Consider the following 27,683-nt stretch of genomic DNA (forward strand, 5'->3'; position numbering starts at 1 on the left):
CCATCAGTATTTGTCAGATTTACGTTCTCCATAGAAAAAGTCGTCAACATTTAAACAATTCATGAAATTAAGGAATGTATATTTAAATCAAAGAGTTTTCGCAGAGGGATCTTACACTATTGAACAAATGCTCCACATTCCACTGTTTGCCTGTTCGAGTATATCGAAGTTTGTTTTTTTGAAGAGATCACTATAAATAAATCATCAGTACTAAATGATGAAGATAAATGAAACTTACTAAAGACTTTAAACGCAACCAATTTTTGAATTAAATTGTTTTTTCATAATATTAAGGATTAGGAATGAAATTTTAACAAAATCCTGTAGATGTGGACATACAGACAATTATGTAACACTAGATACACATGTACATGTAGAAAATGCTTGAGAACTTGTACGTATGAAGTGCCACTTGTTGTGAGGATAACAATACAAGTGTTTAAACACGTGACTAACACCGTCGTTTTCTCTTAAGAATAATGCATATATACTTGTACAACAAATAAGTGCTTGTAAGTCCTTTGGCCGGTTGAAGATCACTTCAGGCTGACCGTGTAATCGATGACACAAAATATATATGAGAGAATACAATAAACTAACACAAACTTTACAGTATTTCAGTTGCTCCGTACAAAAATAGAACATATTTAAGAGACTTTTGCCAACATGACATTGAAGCCAATGCCACCAAAGTCAAGTTTATTTTGCATAGCTGTGGTGTTGTTGTTGTTAATGGTTTTTATTTTGTTTGGGTTTTGTTTTCCAACTTCATTTTCTCAATTTCCAGGCAGATGAATATAAATAATTGGGGTTTTTTTTCCTGATTAGTTTCGGTCAATTTGTAAACTCTTCCTAAAGCTGACTGTTGTTAACGCAGTCCTCCTCCATGTATTTCCTTGATGTTTTTTTCTTTGGTGACATGCATTGTTTTGTACATAAAGGTATTTTCCTTTCTGCAGAGTGAAACATTTCTATTCATTTTTAACAGTTTACAGAGGGGCTTGCGGAAAAATGACATACCAAAAAAAACCCCAAAAACGAGGAAGTACTGTCTCCTCTCAAAATGGGATTAATCTCAAATGTTTACACATTTGTTACAATTATCTGGGTTTCTTTCGTGGTTTCTTTTATAGGCAACTGAGACTTACAGATCGTTGTCTTTTATTAATGGTTGATTTTGTATTATGCTAATTTTGGGGTTGACAATGCGTTATGACAAGTGCATGTCCATCCCTCTCCTGTAAAATAAATACAACACAGGGACTATTTTTTTACCCAAACAGGGTGGGTTTTTATTAAATTAATATTGAAAGCTTTTCGACACGAATAAAAGTTTTACACACTCTTATCATATGTACCTCTTTTAACTAAAGTATACTGGTTTTCTTGAATGAACTTTGAAGTTAAACTGGCCCCAAAATAAAGTTCTAGAAAACATGAACGCGCAATAATCAAGTGTCAACACCAGGAAGTCAAAATATTAGGATTTATTCGTAAGTCGTTATGAAGAGTTATATTCCTCCATTACATAGGTTTGCTTGACTTCACAATGAACAGTCTAATTGTACAGCTTTTGGCTTCCATCATTGTCTTCGTCGCTCTCTCGTTCACCCAGGGGAACGGTAGTAGGAGTGGACCCTCAGTCAAGGAGACCATTCGATCTGGCGGGAAAAGTAGCGAGGAACAAAGATCCATTAGGTCTTCGCTGCCTTCGGACGCATACAATGCTGCTAGCTTTCAGAACAAGTTTAAAGTTGATAACAATACGGGAACAGCCGTCGTTTGTGGTGAGCAATAATATATTGATTGCATTTGTCATTATATCTGAATTACTAGTTATCGTATTTTTATTTTTTAGATTATTCCGACTCTTTAGCGAATACGCAAATTAACTACTCAAAAAAGTTTTTATATCTTAAACAATTTTATTACTGATTTTAAAATGCACAATAGTATGTCAATCAATTTTCACAACTGAAAAAAGAGAGAATTAATAAAAACTGACTTGATTTAGGAATTGGATGATTTTGGGTAATAGAATTATCCATGCTTTTTTTCTTCTTAGGACCAGATGGTGCCCATTTGAATATTTCATGGAGACCGAAAGTTATTGACCCGGATAAGTCTATCCAGTTATATTTCGACATCACAAATCGTAAGATATATTTCATGCAAATGAGTTGTGTTGGGGGGGGGGGGGGGGGGGGGGCTTGCGTGCGTGATTCTATGTTTTAAGTCTACTTGCAATAATCATGTTGATAAATCGGGTTTGTTTTTTTTCTTAAACAGCCATAGACTTCGAAAAGGGTCAAGCCAATGTAGATGTGTACATGGAGGGCAGCTCTGATCCCATTTTCTCTGTGGTTCAAGAGATCGCTTGCAATGATATCAGTAAAGTGTCACCGCTTATACAATGTCCTTTGAAGAAAGGAGGTAGTAAATCACAAAAGTATTTGTAAACTATGATAATGACCTCTTATTCTTACGTCAGTTTATGACAAAGTAACTTAGTCTTTATATTAAAACCAGGCACGTAGCATCGTTTTTGAAAGTGGGGGGGGGGGCAGACTCATCCAAAAAATCTTGACAAGCAAAAAAAAAAAAAAAAAAGGGAAATAAGTCTTTCCAAAAATCTTCAAAATCCTAATCCGGGGGGGGGGGGGGGGGGGGGGGGGGGCTGGCGTTGTATATAACTTCAATTTCAATCCTAATTTCCTTCCTTTCATATGAATTTTTTACATCCTCCAAAAAAGTGGGGGGGGGGGGGGGGGCCAACTCCATGATAACTCAATTTTTTATATGTAAATATTAAAAAATTTGTTGCTGCGAGAAAAAGTGGGGGGAGGGGGCTAGGCCCCCCCCCCTCATGCTACGTGCCTGTAAACATCTTAGATACATGCATATTGTTTTTTAAAACCATTCTTAGTATGTCAATTGTTGGCGCTCTCTCGTTTTTGTTTTTTTTTTTTGGGGGGGGGGGGGGGGGTTCTTACTTTTCTCCCATTTTTCGTTAGTACATATTTTACTAGTATATGACGATCATTTAATTCTTCATATATCTTTAAAAATGACGTAAATATGTCTGAATGTCCTTTTCTGACGTCTCACTTTAATATTTACATGCAGTCATTATATTTCTCATGCAACTGACAATAGTATGAAACCCGTTTTCTCTTTAACAGATAATCATAAGTTTCAATACAAATACAGCGATTTGAACAGATTGCCAGTCGTAAGTTTTTTTTAATTCATCTATAAATTTCATGGAATAAATTAAAATACTTTGTTTTTGTGCGAGTTTCTGTTCATTTATGTACTTTTTATCTTTTTTAAGCTAATAAAATTAAGGAAAGTCTTAAATTCCATCAATAAAAATGAAAAGCTAATATATATATATATATATATATATATATATGTGTGTGTGTGTGTGTGTGTGTGTGTGTGTGTGTGTGTGTGTGTGTGTGTGTGCTAAATATTTAATGTCATATTTCTATACACACTTTGATAATCTATTTCATACAGGGGGCCTACATAATCGTACTGAAGATCTTAAGTTATGAAGGAAACCCGCATCCACTGTTTGCCTGTTTGAACCTAACCCTACATATTGTACCATCGGATCAAATGCTTTTCAATCCAGTTGACTGATTGTATAGACCTCGGCAGAAGAATAAGGGTACAAGCATACTAAAACAGGTTATTACACAACAAAATCATTCATGTGTATTCGTACGCATTTTTTTTTTGGCCAGGACAACCAATCAAAATGTTCATAGATGTTTTGATGAATTTAATTGCACACTTGCGTTATTTTTGAAGCATGAGAATGAAAAACTTGATTGTCATCTTTTTAAATGTTCTACAAAAATGCAACTTACGTATATACTCAACTTTTTTAATTTGACTAAATGTTATGATGGCGAAATACTTGTATAATAAACCGAAATGTTCATTAATCAAGTTTTTGTTTTTTATTTCTAAGATTAGAATATAACACTCAGTTCAACAATTAGTTTGTTGTATCTTGTAAAAGTCACATCACAGGTAACACAATAAAATCAATTTAAACAAGAAGAATTTAATATACATGTACCAGAAATGGAATGGAAGAAATATTCAATCAACTATTATGTTACACATTGGACTCTTACATGTATGTACACAATTTTAAAACAACCCACATAACAAAGCCGGTCAATATTTAACAATGCTATTATTAGTCAACTATAATACTATAATTTACACATTTTAAAGCCATATGAAAAGTTTCATTTCACCATACAAAACTGTTATTGCAGCTGTCCTGCATTGGGAATGGAAAAATCATACTGAACAATCTATCACAAAACAACAATTACACAAATAACTAGAGCAAAGCTCGTTGCAAAGCAACGAGTGGGTCTTCCGTTAATGTCGGAAGTAAAGCTGGAAGTTCCTGTAAGAAGCAGAGCTCTTAAACCAATAACAAGAGTAACTAAAATGAAAAGAAAAAAAAATCGAATTATTCCTGGTACGACTTAACAAAATACGAATGATTTTAAGTACGACTTAACAAACACCTTTCCGATTTCAAGAACAACTTAACAAAAAAAATCTGAATTGTTCAAGTACGAGTTAATATTACTTTGAACATTACGCTATTTTTTAAACCAAGGACGCGGAATCAAAATTTCCGGAAAAATCAATTTTTAAACCCCGATATCTCTGTATTGCATCGTCCGATTCAAAAACGGATTTCAGTTTTGAAATCAGCATGAAAGTTACTGTAAGATACGTACATAAAATTTTTAAAATTGAAAAACATGAAAATTCAAAAAAATTGGTTTTGCTTCCGGTTTCGACCGGAAGTGTCCGAATTGAGTTTCCAGCCTTATGTCATAAGTAAAACGATAGTTCTACCTTCTCTGTAAATCTCACAGCTTTATCTTAAATCAAAAATGAGAAAAGCTCCGGACAAAATCACTTTTTAAAACGTGAAAAACGTCAATATCTGAAGAAATTGATGACGTCATCAATTAATTTTTTCACATCATAGAGATCTTTTAGATACACATTAAATCTGTAAATTTCAAAAGAATCGATGCAAGCGTTTTTGAAATCTTTGAGTTGGAAAAAAAATAAAAAGAATAATAATAATAAGAACTAGAGCAAAGCTCGTTGCAAAGCAACGAGTGGGTCTTCCGTTAATATCGGAAGTAAAGCTGGAAGTTCCTGTATGAAGCAGAGCCCTTAAACCAATAACAAGAGTAACTAAAATAAAAAGATGAAAAAAAATCGAATTATTCCTGGTACGACTTAACAAAATACGAATGATTTTACGTACGACTTAACAAAAACCTTTCTGATTTCAAGAACGACTTAACAAAAAAATCCGAATGTGTTCAAGTACGACTTAGCGATTATTTTTGGTACGAGTTAATTTTACTTTGAACATTACGCTATTTTTTAAACCAAGGACGCGGAATCAAAATTTCCGGAAAAATCAATTTTTAACCCCCGATATCTCTGTAATGCATCGTCCGATTTTCAAACGGATTTCAGATTCGTGTTCAGCATAACAAACTCTACAAACCTCGTAAACATTTTAAATTAAAACGAAAAATTCGAAAATTCGAAAATTTTAAAACACTTCCGGTTTAGACCGGAAGTGACGGAAACTAATTTCCAGTCTTATGTCCAAATAAAAACGATCATTGCTTCAACACAGAAAATTCCAAGTCTTTATCTTGAACCGTTTTTGAAAAACGCCCTGGACAAAATTACTTTCTTAAAATTTAAAAATTAACGTAACGTAAAAACGGAAGTGACGTTGTAGTTGAAAATTTTAAAACTTTGAGGCACAATAATGCTTCATAATCCCTGAAAGTTTCATGAAAATCTGTTGAAAACTTTTTGAGATATTAAGCTTTGAAAAAGTCAGAAAAATAAAGAAAAAGAAAAATAATAATAATGAAAAAGAAACAATAGAATAACAAGAGGGTCTTCCGTTGAAAACGGAAGACCCTAATAAGAAAAAAAAGAAACCGTAGAAAAACAAAAGGGTCTTCCGTTGAAAACGGAAGACCCTAAAAAGGTTATTTACAACATTTCAGCAGTTTAGTTATTAATGGCAGTACATTTAAAGGACTACTAGGTTATTGTCAGTCTTGAAACTAAAAAACCATCCCCGTATCACCAATGCCCAGTTTCTTTTGCAGAGCTATCGTGTTTTTCTTGAATTCATTTTCCATCTCCTCCATTTCCTGCAGATCATTACAAAATTTGTCCACATGCTGTGGGCGTTTTGGGTGTGCTTTCATCTTGATTCTGATTGGCTGCTGGTCCTCATCTGACTCCTCCTCCTCATATTGCTGAGTAGGAGTGTTGCTAGGAGACCCTTCCTCTTTGCTGTCTGCTGCATCTACAGGACCTTGGATCAGATACTCCTGTTCTCTCTGTAGCAGGCCCCCTGCTAGTTTAGGACCTGCAGACTTCCTTCTCTGGTTGTTCTTTTTCTCTGAGGGTTTTCCTGACACAGGTCTTGTTGTATCATACTTTAACTGTCTCTCGTGCTTCTGAGTGAGGAATACTGTTGGGAAAAAAATATAAGCAAAAGAATGAAACATTCCCTAATGTTTGCTTTAGATAAATATTCAAACATACTGATACTGTGATACAAGTCCATACAGTATCTGACCAAAAAAACCAAATTTAGATAGATACATGTATTACTTGACTTATATATAACTTGCACATCCTGTTTAATAGTCTTTTCTTGTCAATAAAATAAAGACCCATTTTACCTAAAATAATCATACATTTTGGGAAAATGTTCCAGTCATGATTCAATTTTATTTTGTTGAAAGAATAGATATAAGCAATTCATGTGAAGCCAATTATATACTTATTCAATTCATCATCATAAAGAAAGTAAATACATGTAGATTCACATTAACTATAGATTGTAGAATAGAATTTCTTTACAATAACAGTTTTGATGCAATAATCAGTTGGCCCACTGAATAACAGACTAAGGATACCTGCAGATATAATGAATTTTTGAATCTGTAGAAAAACATGATTATTAATTCATGTTAACAGTTATAGAATGAATTCTCTGAGTGATAAAGTATAAGAGTTCTCAATTACATTAAGTGCTTATTTGAGTTCCAGTTCAAAGTTATGTATTCTAATAAACTTTGGACTATTCATGAAATATAAATTAACGAAATGCTCATCAACTTTGGACCTGGTACACATATTCATAAAATGTATGTTCATAAAATTTTAATAAACTTTTAACTTTGTTTTTATGAGAAATGTTTTATTAAAAAACAAGGCAGAATCTTACGAATAAGAAGGCAGGAGAGCAAAATTGCATTGGCAATTGCTAAAGAGGGCTTCAGACCCTTGATATGAATGTATAATGATGGATCTTGAATCAAATTTATAAAATGTCATATTAACCACTTTTAGATGAATTTCCTTATCAAGTTAGAGTCATTCCATGGGCCTCTCTATAATACAGGTCATTAAAGAACATCTATTGCTTCCTCTTATGACTATAAAGCTAATATACTGATTAACTCAATTTTATAACTGGAAAATCCAAATTTATTTTCATTGTTTACCAGGTAAATCCCAATGAGAAAATGATAAGGACATGACCTGTATTCTCTGTGTCAGTGCTTCTGGGTAAAATGACTCAAAAGTTGAATAAACATTATACAGTGAAACTTGTTTAGTACAAACACAAATATTGCGAAATATCTTATGTAGCAAAGTTTTGCAAAGTCCCCGGCAGTCTTCTTCACTAATCCTTGTGAAATTTTATGGTTAAAAACAAACTTGGTTATAATGGATTTACAGTTGTAGCAATGCTGATTTTGAGCTTCGTATAGGTATAAAATATAAAAATTTTCATCGTTTTTAATGAATGGTTTAAAATTGTTGAAGTTAGAAATACTAATTGATATAATAGTATAAATAAATTTATTTTTCAGTTCCCAATTAGATTAGTTTCAGTTTCCTAAAATGTACTTTTGAAATATTAATGCCTTAATAAACATAAATGGTGGTTATGTAGAAGAAAACATGTATAAAACGAATTTGCTTTGTTTATTATTAAAAATTTGTTACACGTACAGTACTAACAAATTACAGATAAAGCAAAAGTAAATCAAATGGTCACTAGAATTGCGATATAACCAAGTTTTACTGTATCTACGGTTAATTTTTTTATATACCCTCTGTCTGATAATTAAATTTGTTTGGCACATTTATATATCCTAATTACAGTAGCACTGTCTAAAACTCATTGAATAGCATCCAAAAATATTAAATGGGTGATCCAAGCATCCAATAGCAATCCAGATACATGTACTGTATTCAGGTTTATTTACACCCCACATTATTTTTGCCCTTCTTCACTTGCAAACGTTTTGAATTCGCCCAGATATGGTTGTATTTAAAGAGAGATGGTTTGAGACAGTGTAATTCGCCCAGTCTTAAATTCTCCCGCTGACAACGCGGCTAAATGAGATGCAAAATAAATGGGGATAATATTTCCCTGTGTACAGTATGATAAATACAGGCATTAATGCACTTCGTATTCTCGACCAGCTAATCAACAAACCTCCTGCACTCTTTGGCCTCTGTTTCTGTCTCTCCAAGCTATTTGGAAGGAATGCACTGATTGGTCGCTTGGAAGCTGGTACTTGGTCATCTGGTCCAAACACCGAATCCAGGTCAAAGAGATTACCCTGGTAAAGAGACATTAAAAAAAGCATGCTAAAAATGCAAAATATTAAGATTGAGATCATCAAATTGAAAATAATATTTTTTTAAGTCCCAAAAATACTCTATAAATTGACTAAGTACAATTTGGTGTACTTAAAAGGATCTTGTCAAGATAAATGAACATTAATGTCAATTTAGGTGTTTTCTCTTGATTTTTTAAATTTGAAAGTTTCTATCATCAAATTAGATACATATAACTAAGGATGGCTAGAAATGGTGTGTTACTTACAGCGGGTTTGTATCTGTCTGGGTCGTCATAGTCCAGTCGACTGTGGGACTGGTGCCTGGTATTCTCCTTGTCCAACTTGTATAGTCCTGAGAAGGCCTGCTCATAAGATTAAAAAAATATATATATTCACTCAAATGAAACTTATGTACGTGGCATGGAAATGTATTTAGTATTGAGATTGATCTAATTGAATTCTTTTTATAAATTGTTATCATTTTACATACAGTGTTAGTCTCTTGTCTTAGATGAGCATGCTCTGGATGGAGTATGTCGTTTATGGTTAACTCAATTCCATTTGAACTGTCTTTTCTAGTTCTGGTGACTGCACTCTTTGCTCGAGCTTGTGTTGTGCTTGTTCCACTAGAGGGTCTGTTGATATTAGAACCCTGCAGAAATACATTCAAAATTTAAGCTTATCCAATGATTACTTGATTGTGTTTATGACCGGAATTCTACTTTTAAAGCAATATGAGCTGCAATTTTCATGCTGAATTTTTTTTTTTACGAAAAAATGTTATTTTCTACTAAAATGACAAAAATTATCATGGTTTTTAAATTTCTGTTAGCCTTATTTTTGTGAGGAAAGCCGTCAAGAACCTTTAATTGAAGCAAAATTGAATTATTGTCATCCTCTACAAAATTGAACTGCTATATACTCCTTAGAAGATAAATCTTTTTTTTGACCAAAAAAAATTGATTTTTTCAAAACTTATTTATCATAAATTGTTTAAGTTATATGTAGACTAAGCATACTAGCAGGTTTTTGCAGCAAAATGCAGCAAAATAAAATTTAAAAAAATACAGCTCATATTGCTTTAAATTATTGAAATCTTATTTATAAAATCTGCAGGTCACTGAAAGATACTACTGATAGATCTGTACCTTATTGTAAACTTTCATGAACTTTTTGTCTACTTCCTCCAAACTTTTCTTGCTACGAGAGGCAGGAAGCTGAGACATTTCCTTTTTATGGGATTCCAGGAGTTCATCCATGTACATCTGTCGTCGCTCCATATACAGCTGCTGACGATGATGAATCTCCTGTTGGATCTTCATGTTGTCTTGCTCCAGAAGTTTGATAGCTAAACGCTCCCATAACTGGACAGCCTTTGTCTTGAAAATTATATCCAAAGCAGAATTTTAATTCATGATTGGACTAATTGGAAGGAACTTTTACATTTTCTATGTAGATCTTTAAGTATCTCTCTTGTTGTGCGAATGAAAAATACAAAGAAAAGTATTCGCTCAAATATCTGAGTATTAAAATATTTTCATACCCTTTCATTCTCTGGTACAGGTGTGTTTGTGGTCATACCCTCGGGGCTATTTGGGTGATGGAAATTGGGTGGTGGAACACCTGCAAAACATTAATTTTAATTTCAAATACTTCATAGTCAATTATATGTTGAATGAAACAAGAATATGTATACACAATACACATGAAAAATGATATTAATTACAATAAAATTGAAATATCTCAAAAAATTATTCTCATAATTCAAGAGCATAATGAAATAATGAAATTGCAGGTTGTAGATGATTCTCTCTCTCTCTCTCTCTCTCTCTCTCTCTCTCTCTCTCTCTCTCTCTCTCTCTCTCAATTAATATACCCCTGATACTTACCTACAATATTACTTAAGTGAAGTGAAGCATTGTGATCTCCATCCCAAGATCTGTTTTAAAATAAACATATTGGTATGATATCTATTGTATGATGTGCATTTAATTCTATACTCTGTCCCATGAGTTTTATGCAGATATCTTTATATAAATACCCCAGGGTTCAAATGATGTTTATTCAATCATATCAATAACACTCCCTTTAGCTTGTCAGGTTTCAATATGAGGCTAAATATATAAAGTCAATGAGGATTTTGCATTGCAAATGACATGAAAGTACCCAGATGATAGTGTTAGCTTAAAAAAATTGTGTGAGGTGTCCCGAGTAATTCCGCATTGATAAAAGATGTAAACCATTTCCATTTCAAATCTCCGTAAGGAATTTGTTTTCTTTCTTGTTAATCTTTCTGGGTTAAAAACAGAAGATGTGTCAAAGAAGAGATCTCACAATTTTTCCTTCGTATCGATTTCAACTGTATATATACGTTTAAAAAAGATGACATATAATATTACACTTTTTTTAAAAATAAAAATATTTATAAATTCTATTAACCAATTTAATTTCCCGTGGACTCATTTGTAATGACAATCAAACGTACCTTTTCACTAAGAGAATGAGACAGTTTAGTTGCTCTGCCAAGGCCTGTTTCTCTGCATTGCTTTTCTGGATTTCCTGTTTCAGCTTGTAAATGGTCTCCATCAGTACTGTGGTGTTCTGGGGCTCACCCGCAGCTCCATATAATAATCTTTCCCCTGGCATGGTCATTTAGTTGTTAGATTCCTAAAATTTAGAAAATAAAGTTTTCACTGTGAACATACATGAACCACTGCGTTACGTATTTCTAATCTATACCCAAAGAGTTTTAAACATTTTCTTGGTTTGGAATTAAAAAATGGCGAATTTACTTTTGAATAAACATTAGTTGATTGTTCGTAACAAACACAGTAAAGTAATGATAGAAATCAGAGGTAAACGCTTATACCTCTTTCATTTATGAAAATACGGAATCCATTATTGTTTACAGATTTGCTAAGGACTTTGTTTTCGGGTGTTTACCATCCAATCAGAGAACATCGTTCGAGGCAATCCGAAAAAAAATTGAGTCTTCTATACGCTTACTCTAATACAGAAAACCTCATACTAAAGTTGTTATGCTGAAATAACCCTGACTATTCATTCGCAAAAGGAAAGTTTCGACAGCACTATTAGTCAGTGACTAACATATTCTAGCAGGAACTTTCAGGCGATACAAATGGCGTACTACGGACAGCAACAGGGTTATCAGCAGGGCCCACCCCAAGGACCTCCTGGGATGGATCCTAATTTCTTGTGGGGCATATTTCAAAGGTAATGAATCGATGTTTGTCAGAAAAATGAATCTATATATTGAGTAATCGAACTTCCTGAAGAAAGCTACTCCCTTGTCTCTTTTTTTTTTTATATATCAGACAAGTTTCTGTTTTGGGCATATAGGAGTGAATATTTTAAAAATGCGTTTTATAAATTACTAATTATATACATCCACTACTTTTGAAAGTAACTGCTGGGTGAATAATTTTGAAATGATGTCATTACTGACATTAGCTGGTCATGTGTTAAAACACAGGCACCTGAATTTTTATCAATCAGTCGCTTAATAAGTCATATATCGAAAAATTCTACCCCTACTATATATAGTAGGGGTAGAATTTTTACCCCTACGATATATAGTAGGGGTAGAATTTTTCGATATATGACTTCTTAAGCGACTGATTAATAAAAATTCAGGTGCCTGTGGTTAAAATGTATATAGATTATGATTTTTATCCAAATGTACAAGACTGTCATGTATTTTATTCTTAAAAGAAACTTTTAAATGTTTTTTTCCCTCGCAGATATCTTATAATATGCATGCTGCTTATTACATTTTACGGTTGTTACAGTTTCAGCTTCAACAATCAACAAATGACTTTGAATTTATATCTACATCTTACGCCAATTGATTGCCAAGGATTCAAGTCCCTGTTACAAAACATATTATATACACTGTACCCGTATGAAAGTATTGTGTCAAATATATATGTACATGTATATATGGACACTAATCTTAACCGCCAAACATTATTTTCTAGAGTTGATAAAGATCGCAGTGGTCAGATTAGTGTTAATGAACTTCAAACTGCATTATCCAATGGTAAGATTGTATTCAAAAAGGGGTTAACAAACAGTGGATTTATGTGATCCAAGTCTACTCTATCTTTTATGTTAGCCAGGAATTTTCAAACACTGACTTTAAAGAGTATATACTGGTATACATGTAAACTGTAACATGTAAAATATTCAAGTATATTTAAAAGATTAAATATGAACTGTAAATGTTTACTGTGATATGACAAAGAAACTCAGCATTCTTTATCACATAAAATATTTTACATGGCTGCTGTGGGTTATTGAATAAAGCTTTGGTTTAAAAAATGATATATTTTACAGTGTATTAGTGTATCCTTGTACAGAGTTAGAATTCTTGGGAAAATTTGAGCATTTAAATTTTGATAAAAATTGAAAGCATGCATGCACTAAGAATCCACTGTTTGTTTTCCCCGTATCGGTGCATGTTGCATGGTGCTAAGCCAAAGTTTATCCTTCTAGGATAGATAAAGATCAAAGCGGTGCAATTTCAGCATCAGAACTACAGCAAGCTCTCTCTAATGGTAAGCACCATGATTAACAAATTAACAGTTTTTTCGAATAAAAGAATTTTGGAATCATCAGTACATGTATATGATTGATGGAACTAACATCTTTTAAAATTTTCTACAGATTTCATTTAGTGTGTAGAATATGAATTAAAATATGAGTAAATTTACTAAAGTTTTAAACTAAAGGTGCTTACCAATGCTATGTATGGCAGTTAAAAATAGTACCTTATCTTTCTCTTTGTGAATTTACTTAATTTGTATGATTAATAAGGTAAGATAATCATTGCATTTGTCTGCCCTTTCAGTTTAGTATACGATGATACTCCATGATACTCCAAGTGTTATACATCCAATAAATTTTCAGTACTTTTGCCAATCTCTGTTGTTTTCAGATAAAGATCATTGCATACTAATTGCAATTCGTAATTCGTTTACGTCAATACAAATCTGACCTGTCCACTTAATGTTTCAGGGCATTACTGATTGAATTAAATGAAATTGATATTGAAAAGTTTTTCGAAGATCGAAGTAATGGAAATGATATGTATGACTCTGAGGGTTCTAATGTAAAAAATTCACCACTTTTTAATATTGCTATTTTCAAAAACCAATAATGTTTATATGTACATTTACAATTTACATTTACGCTTAATTAATGGGGGCATAGGTTTCAATAAGTCTTTCTTGTCGTGCATTTCTCTGCATGTTAAAGTTATGAACTGATACATTTTACTAATACTATTATAACATGATTAACATTTGTTTGGGTTTTTTTATGCAGCCATTAATGTTTAAAAAGAATACATGTGTGTATTAATTTGAAGTTTATTCTATTAGGTACCTGGACCCCATTCAATCCAGAAACTGTTCGACTTATGATTGGTGAGTTCATTATTCCTTCAAGTACATGAAAAATCAATCATTGCTTACTTAAATTCAATCATTTGAACTCAGCAGGTAACATTGCATTGATATCAACTAATTCACCAAAGTCGACCAATCTTTGCTTTTCTCAAATTTTGCACAAAAGTTGTCTAGATTGCCCTAAAAACGAATATGGTATCAGCTTTGGCTGGAAAAGAATCTTAAATACTCTTGGTTTTACAGGAATGTTTGACAAAGACAACAGTGGAACAATAAATTTCCAGGAATTTTCCTCCCTCTGGAAATATGTCACAGACTGGCAGAACACTTTCAGGAGTTACGACAGAGATAATTCTGGTTCTATTGACAGAAATGAGCTTAAACAGGCTCTAACTAGCTTTGGTAAGTCACGGTATTCTCCCTATTACTTGCTACTGTAAGCATCCACTCACATGTCCACAATAAAGTTCCCCCTCAATGGCCTCATTTCAACACCTATGAATAATAGGGAAAATGTTGGTACATGTAAGTAGGGATAATACCAGTAGTACTGGTAGTTCAGTTGGCAGCTTTTCCAGTCATGACTTTGTCAACACAATATTCACACATTCTCTCCACAAGAAGTTGAGACTGCTTTATGATGTGAATATTTGGTGTAAATTTTGCCAATTTTCTTTCTGTAGGTTACAGACTCTCAGACAAATTCTATGAAATACTGATCAGGAAGTTTGACAGACAAGGGCGGGGCACTGTGGCCTTTGACGATTTCATCCAGTGCTGTGTGGTGCTCCAGGTCAGTGGCTTACAACAAAATTGCCCTTTTCAGATGAATACCCATAGTTTCAAACTTGCTTATTTACAGAATTACAAGTACATACATTCCATATTAACTGACTCATTGATTGAATGCAATCAAGATCAAATAAAGAGATAGAATAAAGAATCAATGGGGTCTTCTCTTTTATTCAATATTTATGTTTAAAGGGACTTGGACACGATTTGAGATCAAAAAATTTATTTTTACTTTTTTTGTATAAAATGGTTTACTTGTGCATTTTAAATGATTGACCAAAATATTAAATGTGAAAGTCAAGTTACTAGCGAGATACAGAGGTAAGAATTGATAGTTATGGAAACAAAGCTCGAGTCTTATAGTTGTTTACAAAAAAAGTAATGTAGAAATTTACAATTTCTTAGACAAAATGGCATGTAAAAAACAATTTACACTAATTCAATATCTTCATAAATACTATTAACAAAAGAAAGTTACATTTGATTAAAACATACACCAATACAACACATGTGTAAAAATGGCAATATTCGAGCTTTGTTTACAAAACAAAGAATTATTAACTCTGTATCTTGCTTATAACTTGATATTTGAGTTTCAAATTTTGACATAGTATTATAAACTTCTATATTTATCAGTATAAACATTGAAAATGGAAAAACAAAATTTGAAAATTTTAAGTCGAATCATGTCCAAGTCCCTTTAAGCAAGCTACTGTCACCATTGAAATCAGTATTTAATTCCTTGTCATCTTCTTTAGACATATACAAAATATAACATCCTAATTTCATTAGTATGAGATTCTTGAAAATTTAAAATGATCATTGTATACAGAGCCCCCCCCCCCCCCCAATAATCAAAGGCGTGAAATGGGACTAAAATAAAATCATCCCAAGTACCTACATTAATTTGTACATTACACTGGTATATCAGTTTTAAACATATATTTATAAGCTTGTAATTCTAAATTGTTTCCAAGTTGCATTTGTATATGTATATGCACATATACTGGTATTTACATGTATGCTATTTCAACCACCAGTTGAATTCTCAGTCAAAAAATACTATTTCTTAAAATCCCTTAAAAAGTTATAGAATAAGTCTAAAAATTTCAGATGCAAACATAAGTACATGTAAGCAGTGGTATTGTGCTAGACTTTTTCATTTGCTCTGCTGGCACATTCAACACATGCATCGGCACAACATGGTAAATATACCAGCAGAGCAATTGCAGTTCATTACTCCATATACACACACACACACACGCACAAATGATGATTTCATATAAGTTATACATATGATACTATTAAGGGGATAGCCATTGATTTGTATTCACTTGTACACATGAGTATGACTGATGAGAGGATACTGTAATTATCTGAGTCCATTACTATTTCCTTTCTCTGTATTTGCAGACTCTGACTAGTGCTTTCCGATTCTACGACACGGACCAAGATGGCTGGATACAGATTGGATATGAGCAGTTCTTGATGCTCGTGTTCAACCTCAAATCCTGATCTGTCTGAGCAACAACTCCAGAAATAAACATTTCATGCTTTTCTGGCAAATTGTATCTCATTAGCAATAAATTCTAGATTAATCATGTAAATTTACAATTTCTGTGGCTATTACTTGTAATTAAATTCATTTTTGCCGAATTTACATAAATGTTTTACGTGTAATATCTGTTTTCTTTAGGGTAGGATGTAAATGTTAAAGCTGTATACTCAAGATTTTTAGTGCATAGAAAGAAATTAAATTTGCCATTACAATGTAACTGAATCACAGTCATTAAAAATATCAAGTGCAAGTTGTTATTTAAAAAGAAGAAACAAACAAAATCTACAAGGAAGATTATAGTTATGAAAGCTAATAAAACAAATATCGTTGTAAACAACAAGAAATCTCCCTGTTATGTTTCATTAGAAAATATTTATATGTTCATTGTTGGTTTGTACTGTTAACGTTAGCAAACATATAAAGCAGGTTAAGAACATCAATACTTTTCATAATGATTTTTTTTTCACTGAAGATGCACCATTAATAATTCTTCCTTATTTCTAAAAATAATACGCTCTTAAAAAATGTTTGTATTATAGTAATGTTAACTGTGTTTGTATATACTAGTACATAATGACATCTCTTTTTTAAAACAATAAATCAAAATTTAGTTGCACGATACAGCTTTAAAAATTTTGTACTTATGACTACAATTCAACAGTAAGACCATGCATGTTTTGATAAAAACAGATAGTCTTCCCAGTATGCATAGTGCTTTTTGGTGGCTTTCTCAATAATTTTTGAGCAAATAGCCATCTTCTCATGAAACATTAATCTAAAAATAAATCTGATGTTTAAAGCACTGTAAAATTTGGATTGAAACGATTTGTGTATGTTGAATTCTAAATTCATTATCCATAAATTGAGAAAATTTTAATTGTTGAGATTATTGTAATGACTGTACATGTATTAAAATGTTATGTTTGCTTTATTTTCTGTGCTCTAGATTGTTAGGTATTTTAAACACTTGAATCAATTTCAAGATTGATTAACTGGTATTGGGTGATACTGCTGCTATACAATGCAAATTACAGATATTTTATAACATCATCCTTATAAACCAACACTATAAATATGTTTAATGGGATATCTGGTACCACATTTTATGTAAATACAGGCATTTACTGTATATTAATAGAATATGTGGTTGTATGTCAGCTTAAATGTTTTAACTTTCTGTAAAGCACATACTGGTAGAAGAAACTTAATTCTGGGATAAAAATAATTATTATGCATGGCTTTTGTAGTTTAATTTGCATATACCGGTACACAACAAATATTAACAGAATCCTTCATGTGAATCTTTCAGATACTGTCTTGTTATTCAGGTCCTAAAAATATTCATACATATAATTCTATGTTTTTGTCTAGTATAGAATTGTACCAATTTTATATATATTTTTTTTACATTTCTCTCTGTAATTAAATGTTGTCATCTTTATGTAACACAATTTTTTGTTTACGTTGATTAACTGGAAAGTTTATTGGTTAATTAAAATATATATCCAATATCTTCTCTTTTTTTTTTTTTTTTTGGTTAAAAAAATAAACAAAATATTCTTCTCTGTTGCTAGTATGTGAGCTGTTCTTTTATACCTTATTACCAGTAGTTATTACTTGTAAATCCAATAAATATGACTGCAGTTCTTTCTTCTTCTTCCTGTACGATTGTACTGATTGAGTCATATCATGTAACTCACTAATACAGACTGGATAGCCTCATACTAACGCATTATGATCAGTATCCAGATGTTTGAATCATTCACTGTGAACATATTATATGTGGCATGAACAGTGGACAATATTTGGTGCGAAATAGTTTTTCAACAAGTTGGCATGGATTTGAATGTTTTCCTGAAGTTCCTATTCTCATATATATGGAAGATATTTAGCAATGACCTTCATTTAGCAGAATTAAGCTGCATTCTGCCATAAAGGCTTTATTAAGGAATAAGGAATCATTCTTTGAGTATTATGAGGTGATAATTTTGGTCAGGGCGTGATCAAATCCAATAAAGCCAAAAGCTAGGGCTTTATGATAGATTTGATCATGCCCAGACCAAAATTATCACCTCATAATACTCAAAGAATGATTCCTTAATACTAATATTTATATAATTTATTTTAAACCATCGTACGATTAAATATTTAAATATAAATAAGCAAACCCCGCTGGCACCTCAATTTGGCATCATTTGAAGTTACCGGTATGGGTTATATACATGTAGTACAAAATCGATACGTAGCGTTATCACAGACAAAGACACTGGAAAATGTAAATATTAGAATATACAGCCAAATGTAATGTTTACAGCATGGTATCTTAAATGGTGGATATGACTTAACATACCCATGCAATATTTCATAAATGACTAAGATGTACTCATTATCAGTACTTCAATGAAAATACATCCACCAACTGCTTCATATGCTGTAACACTGGCCCTTTTTTCTGTGATAATGTCGGTTTTGTAAAGTGTATCATATGGCCATTATCATACAATGGAATACTGTTAATATTCATAACACATACAAGTGCTTGCATGTGCTTGTGAGCATGTGAACTCTTATGATATCACAAAAATAACAAGTTTTTAATATGATCACTTTTATTACTTGATATGATAAAAGATGGTTAAAGTAAGTGTATGCATGTTTTACTCTTATAAAATTTACCGGTATTTATAAATAAAGATGCTCAAGGTATAACAAACAAAAATTCTGAATAAATATATATTATATTCAAATATATGCCTCTGTGGCATTTAAACTATTTTCAAAATAAAAATAAACGACAGAGAATATATCTTGATCGGAAAACTTTATAGAATTATTGTAGTACTTTACTAGCTAAACTAAAAGTTTTCTTTTTTAACAGAACAAAATTTACTAGCATTCAAAAATTAATTTTTGCTATTAAATTTAATGGATTTTGCATAATTATAGACATGTGGCTTAAGTCATTTCACGTGCTACTAAAAAACAATTTTGGAAATTGTCAGTCTACTGACATTTCAAAGACATGCAAGAACATGTCATTTCTATCCCTGATTTAACATGGATCATTAAAAATTCAAATGCATGTACATAATGTTTAAAAATAGCTCGGTCATATACCGATAGTACAGCAGTCTTAAAATATGTATAAATATAATAATTCACAAATTCACAAAATAAAATACATAAACTCTTATCACTTTGTTCCTATATTGTTTGTTGTTTCACACTGGATTTAACCTAAAATGTAAATATACATATTAAGTACATTTTTATAGCTGCAATAATGTAGCCCTCTCCCAATTTTTTTTTTTTTTGAGAGTATAAACATCAGATATAAAAAAGAGAGGGCTACATTATTGCAGCTAACATTTTTATTGAACTTTCATATATTTTTTCTTTAATATTTAAATCATTTATATTTTTAGGACTATTGCTGAACTCATACCTTTTCTGTTCTTTTTCTATGACTGATCGAATTTCTTCTAAAGATGGCACTCTTCCTAACCAGACAAGAATACGCAGATAAACAATGCCTATCCATATCTTGAAGTTTTCAGCTTTTATGCGGAAATCATAATTCATCATCTCTAGCCAAGCCTTGATCCTCCCCGTCCAAGAGATATCCTGTATACCAAACTTCCGTGCCCCTCGTATGGCACTGAAAAAAATATGATATCCCAGTGAAATATTTTCTGAACACATCAATGTTACCATTTTACTGTTCATGTTATCATCTAATAAAGAATGCTGATAAATCCAAAGCATTTAAGAGTCTCTAAACAACAAGTTGGTCTGCTATCTGATATATAGAACTGTATACCAGTACTATTGTTTTAACAGTGGTCTGATAATATGTTTTGTTTATTTTCAATTGCATAGTCAAATCTAGCTGCAATAATGTAGCCCTCTCTCGATTTTTTTTTACCAGTAAACATCAGATATAAAAAAATTGGAGGATCTACATTAGTGCAGCTAAGTCAAATCCATTGTTGGACCCAACTGAAATTTCTTCGTTTACTAAGTTTTTATTTAAAAAAAAAAATACCAGGGCAACAAGTAAAAATACAGTTGAATCTAAAATTTACCTTTTTGCCATAATCCCATATCTGTCTATGAGATTACCATGTTCTTGACAAATTGCCCTGATGGTGTTCATATTCCTATAAATATTCAAGACATATTAGGAATATAGGATGCTGTATAAAATACATAAACAATTATAGTTGGAAAGCATATTGGATACAATATTTTTAAAGTAATTTTTTTTATGGTAAGTCTTATAAATTCATTATATTTGTGGATTTTACAATATGTTGGTTCTCAAATCTTAGGCAGAGTTTAAAGATTATGTTTTACTATATATAATTAAAATGAGCAAATTCAAATAACACAGAATATAGATCAAGCAGCAAAAAGAAATGTGAAACAACATACAACTGGGAGATTTTTAATGCAAGTGAAATTTCTCTTCATATAACGAAATAAGCATTCAGCAAAATGGAGCAAAATTTGCAGAAGCAGACAAGTGTAAAAACTAACCTAATTATAAGTATGATAGGCCTGGGCATGTCTTTTAAGACTTGCATGATTTTATCAAAATGTTTCTGTGCCATATATTGCATATGTTTGAGATCTTCTTTGGTCATGTGACTTGGCAAATAAGTAGACGACCTACTAACAGGACGCTGGACCAGAATTTCACAAAATACATCGTGATCTAAAACATACAGCATTGAAATCCATCATTCATGAACTATAATTTCCAAGTTAATGTCCTTGCTCTAATTAATTAAAATAAATAAACTCTGCAATTCCGCCAAGCAGACCTGAAACTTTTAATGAAAACCTATTTTTTAAAAATGCTTATTTCATTATACCAGTGAGAAAAATTCTTCGTATTTGCATTGCTGTAAATCTGGTTTGATATGAGACCTATACCAGGTAGCTTACTAATTTGCATGCATGAACATAAAAACTAAAATGATATGTTAAAATTAAAACAAACAAATTAATTAAAATACTGTAAACATGGTATACTCTGCACAAGGCTATTTATTTAAATAGCACTACCGGTAAATTAAGGTATAAATAATCTCCCTGTATATGGTAATTGTTTTCATTTTGGATTCCTTTGATTAACAGCACTTGGAAATATCCACGAATACAGTCTAAATCTTTTAATTTTATACCCATATTTACAGCATTGCAAAACCACACACACTAAAATTGTGATTTTAATCAACATATAAAATACTATATACAACTTTACTTATATTGCAATTACCATTAGATGGTACATTAATTACACTTGTTAATATAATACTGCACTTAAATCTTATTTTAAAAAACGTCTTTAAATTCAAATACATGTTGTTCAAAACTCAAAAAATTCAAATTTTAAGGGATGTAATTCATGAATTAACAAAAGTTTTAAATTAAAAAAGATGGCAAAGTTTTAAAGCTGTATACAGTAAGTTAACTTCAATCTGGCATTTTACGGATTACACAGGAAGGAGAGTTTTTTATGGTTTAATACCTAAAAATAAAGAAAAGACCAGTAGGCATCTGTCTTAACACTAGACGGATTCGCTCATGCAGAGCATGGTAATCCTCCAGCCACTCAGCCTTGACTTCGGGAGAGAGCTCGTAATATTCCTTCTTGGACAAAATTTTGTGTCGAAATAAAGGAGGGGCCTTGTCAAACTGCACCCGACCTTGTTTGGTGAGGAGACAGAATACCTGGTAGTCTAATAAAAGTAAACAGAATTGAAGTTAGTTTATGATGGATGGTACGCCTCATCATGTGTAAAGTTTGGTTAAATTTTTTCCATGATCTGAAATGAAGTATGGTATATTTTAAGAAGCAGAAATAAATGGTAAATACATATGAATATATACTTAGTAAGAATATATTATCATATTCAAACATTGCAGATACATTGTATATTGTACTGAATATAGGAAAATACATTTGCATGTATGTCACTGGCTAAACCTATTCACCCAAGTTATTTCCCTTGTAGTGCCAAAATAAGATTTTCAAGCTAAAGGTTTCCCTTCATCCATCAATTATAGTATATCAAAGTATATCAAAAGCAAGAAATATTTATAACAAAAAGTAAAGATTTTCTCTGACATTGCATTAACAATATTTACAACAATTACCATATAATACCATACCATTATTTATCAGTAAGAGCTTAACTTGCAATTGTACCGGTACATCAAATAGTCATATACCATGTATTACACATTTACAGTGTATTACAGATTCTTCATGAATACATGTATTACAATTATATAAACAAACAATAAATTTAAGAATATGTGTAATCCAAAACCCATAACATGTATAGAGACAGCAGTCTCTGTGATGTGTCAGTAATGTTTTTGGGCTTTTGTACTTGACCACCCAACCAAAACCATCCCTGTATTATCACTTTACAATACATGTATGTGCTACTACGCTCTACTCTCAAACAGAAACCCATCCACCCCACCCCCATAAGAAAACCCCAAAGATATTTGATCTGAAATAGTACAGCCCTTTTTGTCCCTAGCTATCATTTACCATCCACTCCTAGGGCCTTGGAGAATTTCTGCATGTTGTCTTCCTTGTTGAGTACGATGGCCTTGTACAGACTACACAGGGACTGTCTATCATCTTGTGTCAGTTTGTCGTACAGACCATGGTCCAATAACACTAGCTGGGCTTGACCTTTCACATCCTTTCTGATAAACACTGTAAAGGATACAAAAAAGAATTTAAGGCACTTATAGAATTTGAGTAATATTTTGTTTAATACAGGGTAGTGTCAAAATTGAGCATCCCAATTAAAAAGAGGAAACACTGCTTTCTTAACTTGCTAAAAAAAAAGGAAAGAAAAAATATCAGTTGAATGTGTATATTAAAATAATATTAAACTACTACATTTTTTTTTTAACATAATTAAAGACAACAATATGTCTCAATACTGGAAAACTCCACTTGTGTAAGTTGTGTTCTAAGTTTTACTAACATTTCTTATAATTAGAGCAAAGGCATATTAAAATGAAAGCGAGCTTTTGTAATTAGAATAATGGATGACTAATATATTTGTTAACACTTTTTTACCATTTCCTGGATGTGGATCTGCGTGTACAAAGCCAGACAGGAAAATCTGATCGGCAAACGCCCGGCATAGCTTCTGGTCAACCTACAGAAAACAAAATTCTGGAATCATTTTGTACACACATTTGTATAAGGCAATCTACTCATGAATTACACTTTATCATACACAGATTTGCATTCTTACATACATGTAGTTTAATCTCTGGTTATTTTAGTTCAGGAGAAAGATGGGGTACATTGCTGCTAACCTATAGCATTAATTAATTACAGTACTAGTTATAAGTATATCTTTCAATAACTTACATCATACAATGAAAGCCCCATCTTTTTTATGGCATCTTTGTTGCTAATCTTGCACCCATCAATGAATTCTGCAGTTAGCACCCTCTGAAAATAACAAATCCAACAGATCAAACACTTGTTTTCTTTTACTGACACTATATATAGAGGTGTATGAATGTGAAAGGGTGATATCATGGACCAAACATTAAGATGGTCAAAAGCAAAGCAGAGAAAAGGATGGACAGAAATTATAACAGATTAGCAGATGAGAAGAAAATGGTAACCTTAATTTCAATAAACCAAATTTGTAAATCATTTGTACGTACAGTTGAGGTCTTGTCCCAGTGAACTTTTGGCACATATACATATTTAAGATGGCTTAAATCGCTCTGACATCTCTCAGAATTTTTTCCTTCATTCACAAAGTCTAACTCCTGGACTAAGGTATCTTTTAAGTCCTGTAGGAAAGAAAAATACATGCATAAGACTGAATTACCAACTTTTTAACCAGTAATTAAATTACTGTAAAATTTATTTTTAACTGAAAACTTAATAACCTGCAAAACCCAGGCAAATGCAAACTTTGGATGCATCCAACCAATCAACTTCAACAGCTGTTCACAGGTCCAGACATCACCAGCAAACCGGTCCTGTAGGTCTATGTACTGAACCTGTATTTCACAGAATATTACACATTTTCAATTCGTTTATAAGTCATGGTGCTCATGTTCAAAATATTAAATGTACCTTACTGTGAAATACATGTAATAAAGCATATAGTCACAAAAAAATACTCCAAGGCAAATTACCAGAATAAAAACAAAAATCTAATTTTTCCTAATCTTCACGACTGATGTAAGGGAAAACAATGTAACTGAATCATTTTTGGAACACTTTTGCTATAATTTTCAACACTGGTTTACTATCAGCCTTTTGTTTCAAGCTTGGTAAGATTAATCAACCAACCTTGACAGCCACTTGCTGTCCATCGTGAGTCTCTGCTCTGTGAACCTGAGCTAGACTGGCAGCCGCTATTGGCTCCTCTTCAAATTTCTTGAAAAATTCCTGAGGTTGTTTTCCAAAGTCTTCTTGAAATAGCTGCTCTATCTGAAATTATATCAGACACTCCAATTGAAGTAATTATTTCTTTTTTCAGAACATGCTCATGTCAGACTACCAGTACTACGTTTCATCTCATTAGAATTTTATCTCTATCAGGTCTGACTCCTCCACTTAAAGTATCAAAAATCTCTTCCCTGACACAGACTCTTCACAAACAGTTTTTAAAAAAAATGAATTCTTACAAAGAGATAGAAAATCTATTAGAGGAATTTGATTTTTTGTCTGACTAGTTTAATATGATCAATCAATGAGAGAATGTAAAAGTTAATCTTATAAAATTGGAAGATGTGCGCGGCAAATTAATTCTTAAGTCAAAGGGTTACAGGATGTTCAAAATTTGTTAATCCTTTATATGCAACTCACATCATGAGGTTTCTTTGGAAGAGCTCTGTCTTGTAAAACTACCAGAGTCTCCAGGTATTCCCTGGGCAGTATGTGGTTCATGGACACCAGTCCTTGTCCAAGTTTTACATAAAGGCCTCCATTTGCTAAACACCCTTCAAGTAGACGCTCGGCCGCTCTCTTATGACAAGGCTTTATTAATTCATTATACTCTTCTGAGTCTTCTGCTATGCCCCATAAGTTATATTTGTAATCAAGAGAAATCAGTGTTCCTATTTTAAGTGACCTGAAAATCATAAAAAATATAATCTACATTACTATTTGGTAAAGGAATACTTTCCTAGAGTTTAGCAAATATTCTTACAGCATTTTGATGAGATAGATACTGCCTGGTGACTATATAATATATATTATATAATAAGATTTTGATAGTTTGAAATTATGTGCTGCAAGGCACCAGTAAGCTAAAATTGTTAAATTGTATAACAACTCAAATTTCTACCACAAAATTATAATCACCATTGCATATTTTACATTTAGACTTTGATGGATACCATTGAAAAACATTAAAATTTTCCTTCACCAAAACCCATCTAAATGTACCAGCAAGTATACAATCAACATCTACATGGCAGATTTATTTCTAACCTAAAAAATCTTTTGATTCCTCCTAGAAGCACCCGTACTTTGCGCCTCTGGGGTTCATCTGCTATGGCATACAGAATACCACTAGAGGCTGTAGCACCACCGATTCCATAGAGCAGACCACGTCTGATCCTCCTCCAACCTCCGACTTTGCCACCGCCAGCCTTCTGTCTCAAGGATGCGGTTGTGTGGACCCAATGAGTGGAAAGTTGAGTAGGTGAGGAGAAGAACCTTAATGACTGGCATTTGATGCAGGATCTCAGCACAAGTTTCTCCATTTGTTACACATAAGATATTAATGATTCCTTAGTTGGTCTGTTAAGCAATAAGAGTATTTGTCAATCTTAGCTTTAGAATATCAGAGATCAGTTTTAAACAATCATAATTAATCTTTGGCAATAATCAATCAAAGTCATCCAGATAGAGTTATTTATAGTTATTAAGAGTTTTAAAAGTTTCAGGGTGTGGATTTATCAATCAATAAATCTATATTACATGGAGAACAAAATATGAATTTTATTTATCATTTATATAACCAATAATGGCAATATTACATGTAGCAAGACATGCTTTTCAACTTTATATTAAGAAATCTATAATATCTGTGCAATTAAATCACCATAACTAATTTATCATAAAAATATTATTGCAGAATGGATAATAAATTATGTTCAGGGATTTATCACTTGTTTATATACTCTATATATATTCTATACTCTGTCCCGAGTTTTTGCTTCCACCACATTTCGCTTGATATTTCGATAATCATGAATACCTTTGTGCTCAAACTACGTTCATCCACTAATATGAAAAATGTCCAGATTATGTGTTTTGAAATGCCCCCTCTACCGCTTCAGGTTTCAATACACATCCCAAAATAAAAACTCTATGGAGATTTTGCATTGCATCAGCCATTAATAAGCCCGGATGATAACGTTGAAAAATTGTGCGAGGTGTCCCGAGTACTTCCGAATGGAGAAAAGATGTAAACATTTTCCATTATAAATCTCCATAAGAAATTTGTTTTCGTTCCTGTGAACTTTTATGAGTGAAAAATGATAATTTGTCAATGAAGATATCTTGGATATTTTCCCTTTTATCGATTTCAACAGCATTTCTTTCACAGGTATGTGTATTTTTATTAAAAATAATCATAAAGTGATGGAAGCAACTAACAGAATATAGTATTATATAATTATGTCCCTGGTATGTTCACTATGTTGAAAGAAATTACTTAAACCAAAGCAATTAACAAAGGGTTTTGAGATGCAACATTTGGATTGTTTACTTCTGGTTCTATTATCATGATTATGTATACATATAAAACAGAGCAAGAGCTCACCCCTTTTCCTTGTATCTGCACTTCCCATCATTTTATGTATTGCAAAACATTATTTACATGATGAAAGCCTGTTTCTCATTGCATGCACACTGTTTCATCAGTTAATATCAGTATGCTCGGGGTGGGTTTTAGTATGTTTAGGCCTTTTATAAATTCTGAATGCTTCTTATTTTTTCGCATTATAACGTAAATCCTATTCTTGTAAAATTGTTACCTTGATCCAGTTCATGGACACGGTTAACCAAAAGCAGACAGACATCGGAGTTCGGACTGTCGTTGTGTAACCTCGACGTTTTTAACCTTCTCTATCAAAAGAACT

At 32.1% G+C, this 27,683-nt stretch overlaps 4 protein-coding genes across 6 annotated transcripts; 2 read left to right on the forward strand and 2 right to left on the reverse strand.

Moving 5' to 3' along the window:
* Positions 1 to 1,461: 1,461 nt before the first annotated feature.
* LOC128190383 (uncharacterized) lies at positions 1,462 to 3,956 on the forward strand. Its single transcript, XM_052862419.1, has 5 exons — positions 1,462 to 1,787; positions 2,066 to 2,155; positions 2,290 to 2,433; positions 3,183 to 3,232; positions 3,523 to 3,956. Exons 1-5 carry the CDS (start codon positions 1,550 to 1,552, stop codon positions 3,646 to 3,648), a joined length of 648 nt encoding a protein of 215 aa, XP_052718379.1. The 5' UTR covers positions 1,462 to 1,549; the 3' UTR covers positions 3,649 to 3,956.
* On the reverse strand, positions 3,957 to 11,741 carry LOC128190380 (uncharacterized). The gene is made up of 10 exons (XM_052862416.1): positions 11,611 to 11,741; positions 11,227 to 11,408; positions 10,631 to 10,680; positions 10,285 to 10,364; positions 9,890 to 10,120; positions 9,232 to 9,393; positions 9,008 to 9,103; positions 8,615 to 8,741; positions 6,067 to 6,568; positions 3,957 to 4,363 (listed from the first exon to the last, which is right to left on the reverse strand). Exons 2-9 carry the CDS (start codon positions 11,391 to 11,393, stop codon positions 6,153 to 6,155), a joined length of 1,329 nt encoding a protein of 442 aa, XP_052718376.1. The 5' UTR covers positions 11,394 to 11,408; positions 11,611 to 11,741; the 3' UTR covers positions 3,957 to 4,363; positions 6,067 to 6,152.
* A 73-nt stretch (positions 11,742 to 11,814) lies between these two features.
* LOC128190384 (programmed cell death protein 6-like) lies at positions 11,815 to 18,031 on the forward strand. 2 transcript variants are annotated; one of them, XM_052862421.1, is made up of 6 exons: positions 11,815 to 11,975; positions 13,257 to 13,318; positions 14,144 to 14,188; positions 14,414 to 14,572; positions 14,854 to 14,963; positions 16,376 to 18,031. In XM_052862421.1, exons 1-6 carry the CDS (start codon positions 11,881 to 11,883, stop codon positions 16,475 to 16,477), a joined length of 573 nt encoding a protein of 190 aa, XP_052718381.1. In that variant the 5' UTR covers positions 11,815 to 11,880; the 3' UTR covers positions 16,478 to 18,031. The 2 variants fall into 2 exon arrangements, with proteins under 2 accessions (XP_052718381.1, XP_052718380.1); XM_052862420.1 differs by lacking the exon at positions 13,257 to 13,318 and adding an exon at positions 12,740 to 12,801 and having other exon boundaries at positions 11,818 to 11,975.
* A 562-nt stretch (positions 18,032 to 18,593) lies between these two features.
* Positions 18,594 to 27,682, reverse strand: LOC128190378 (uncharacterized aarF domain-containing protein kinase 5-like). Of its 2 annotated transcripts, none has more exons than XM_052862404.1 (13): positions 27,579 to 27,682; positions 26,026 to 26,337; positions 25,399 to 25,663; positions 24,880 to 25,020; positions 24,471 to 24,584; positions 24,240 to 24,371; positions 23,935 to 24,018; positions 23,635 to 23,716; positions 23,092 to 23,262; positions 22,057 to 22,267; positions 20,606 to 20,680; positions 19,966 to 20,178; positions 18,594 to 19,757 (listed from the first exon to the last, which is right to left on the reverse strand). In XM_052862404.1, exons 2-13 carry the CDS (start codon positions 26,298 to 26,300, stop codon positions 19,742 to 19,744), a joined length of 1,779 nt encoding a protein of 592 aa, XP_052718364.1. In that variant the 5' UTR covers positions 26,301 to 26,337; positions 27,579 to 27,682; the 3' UTR covers positions 18,594 to 19,741. The 2 variants fall into 2 exon arrangements, with proteins under 2 accessions (XP_052718364.1, XP_052718365.1); XM_052862405.1 differs by lacking the exon at positions 22,057 to 22,267 and adding an exon at positions 21,060 to 21,237 and having other exon boundaries at positions 18,596 to 19,757.
* Between the last annotated feature and the right edge of the window lies 1 nt (position 27,683).

Source organism: Crassostrea angulata, chromosome 6 (assembly GCF_025612915.1).
Source record: "Crassostrea angulata isolate pt1a10 chromosome 6, ASM2561291v2, whole genome shotgun sequence".
Taxonomy (NCBI): domain Eukaryota; kingdom Metazoa; phylum Mollusca; class Bivalvia; order Ostreida; family Ostreidae; genus Magallana; species Magallana angulata.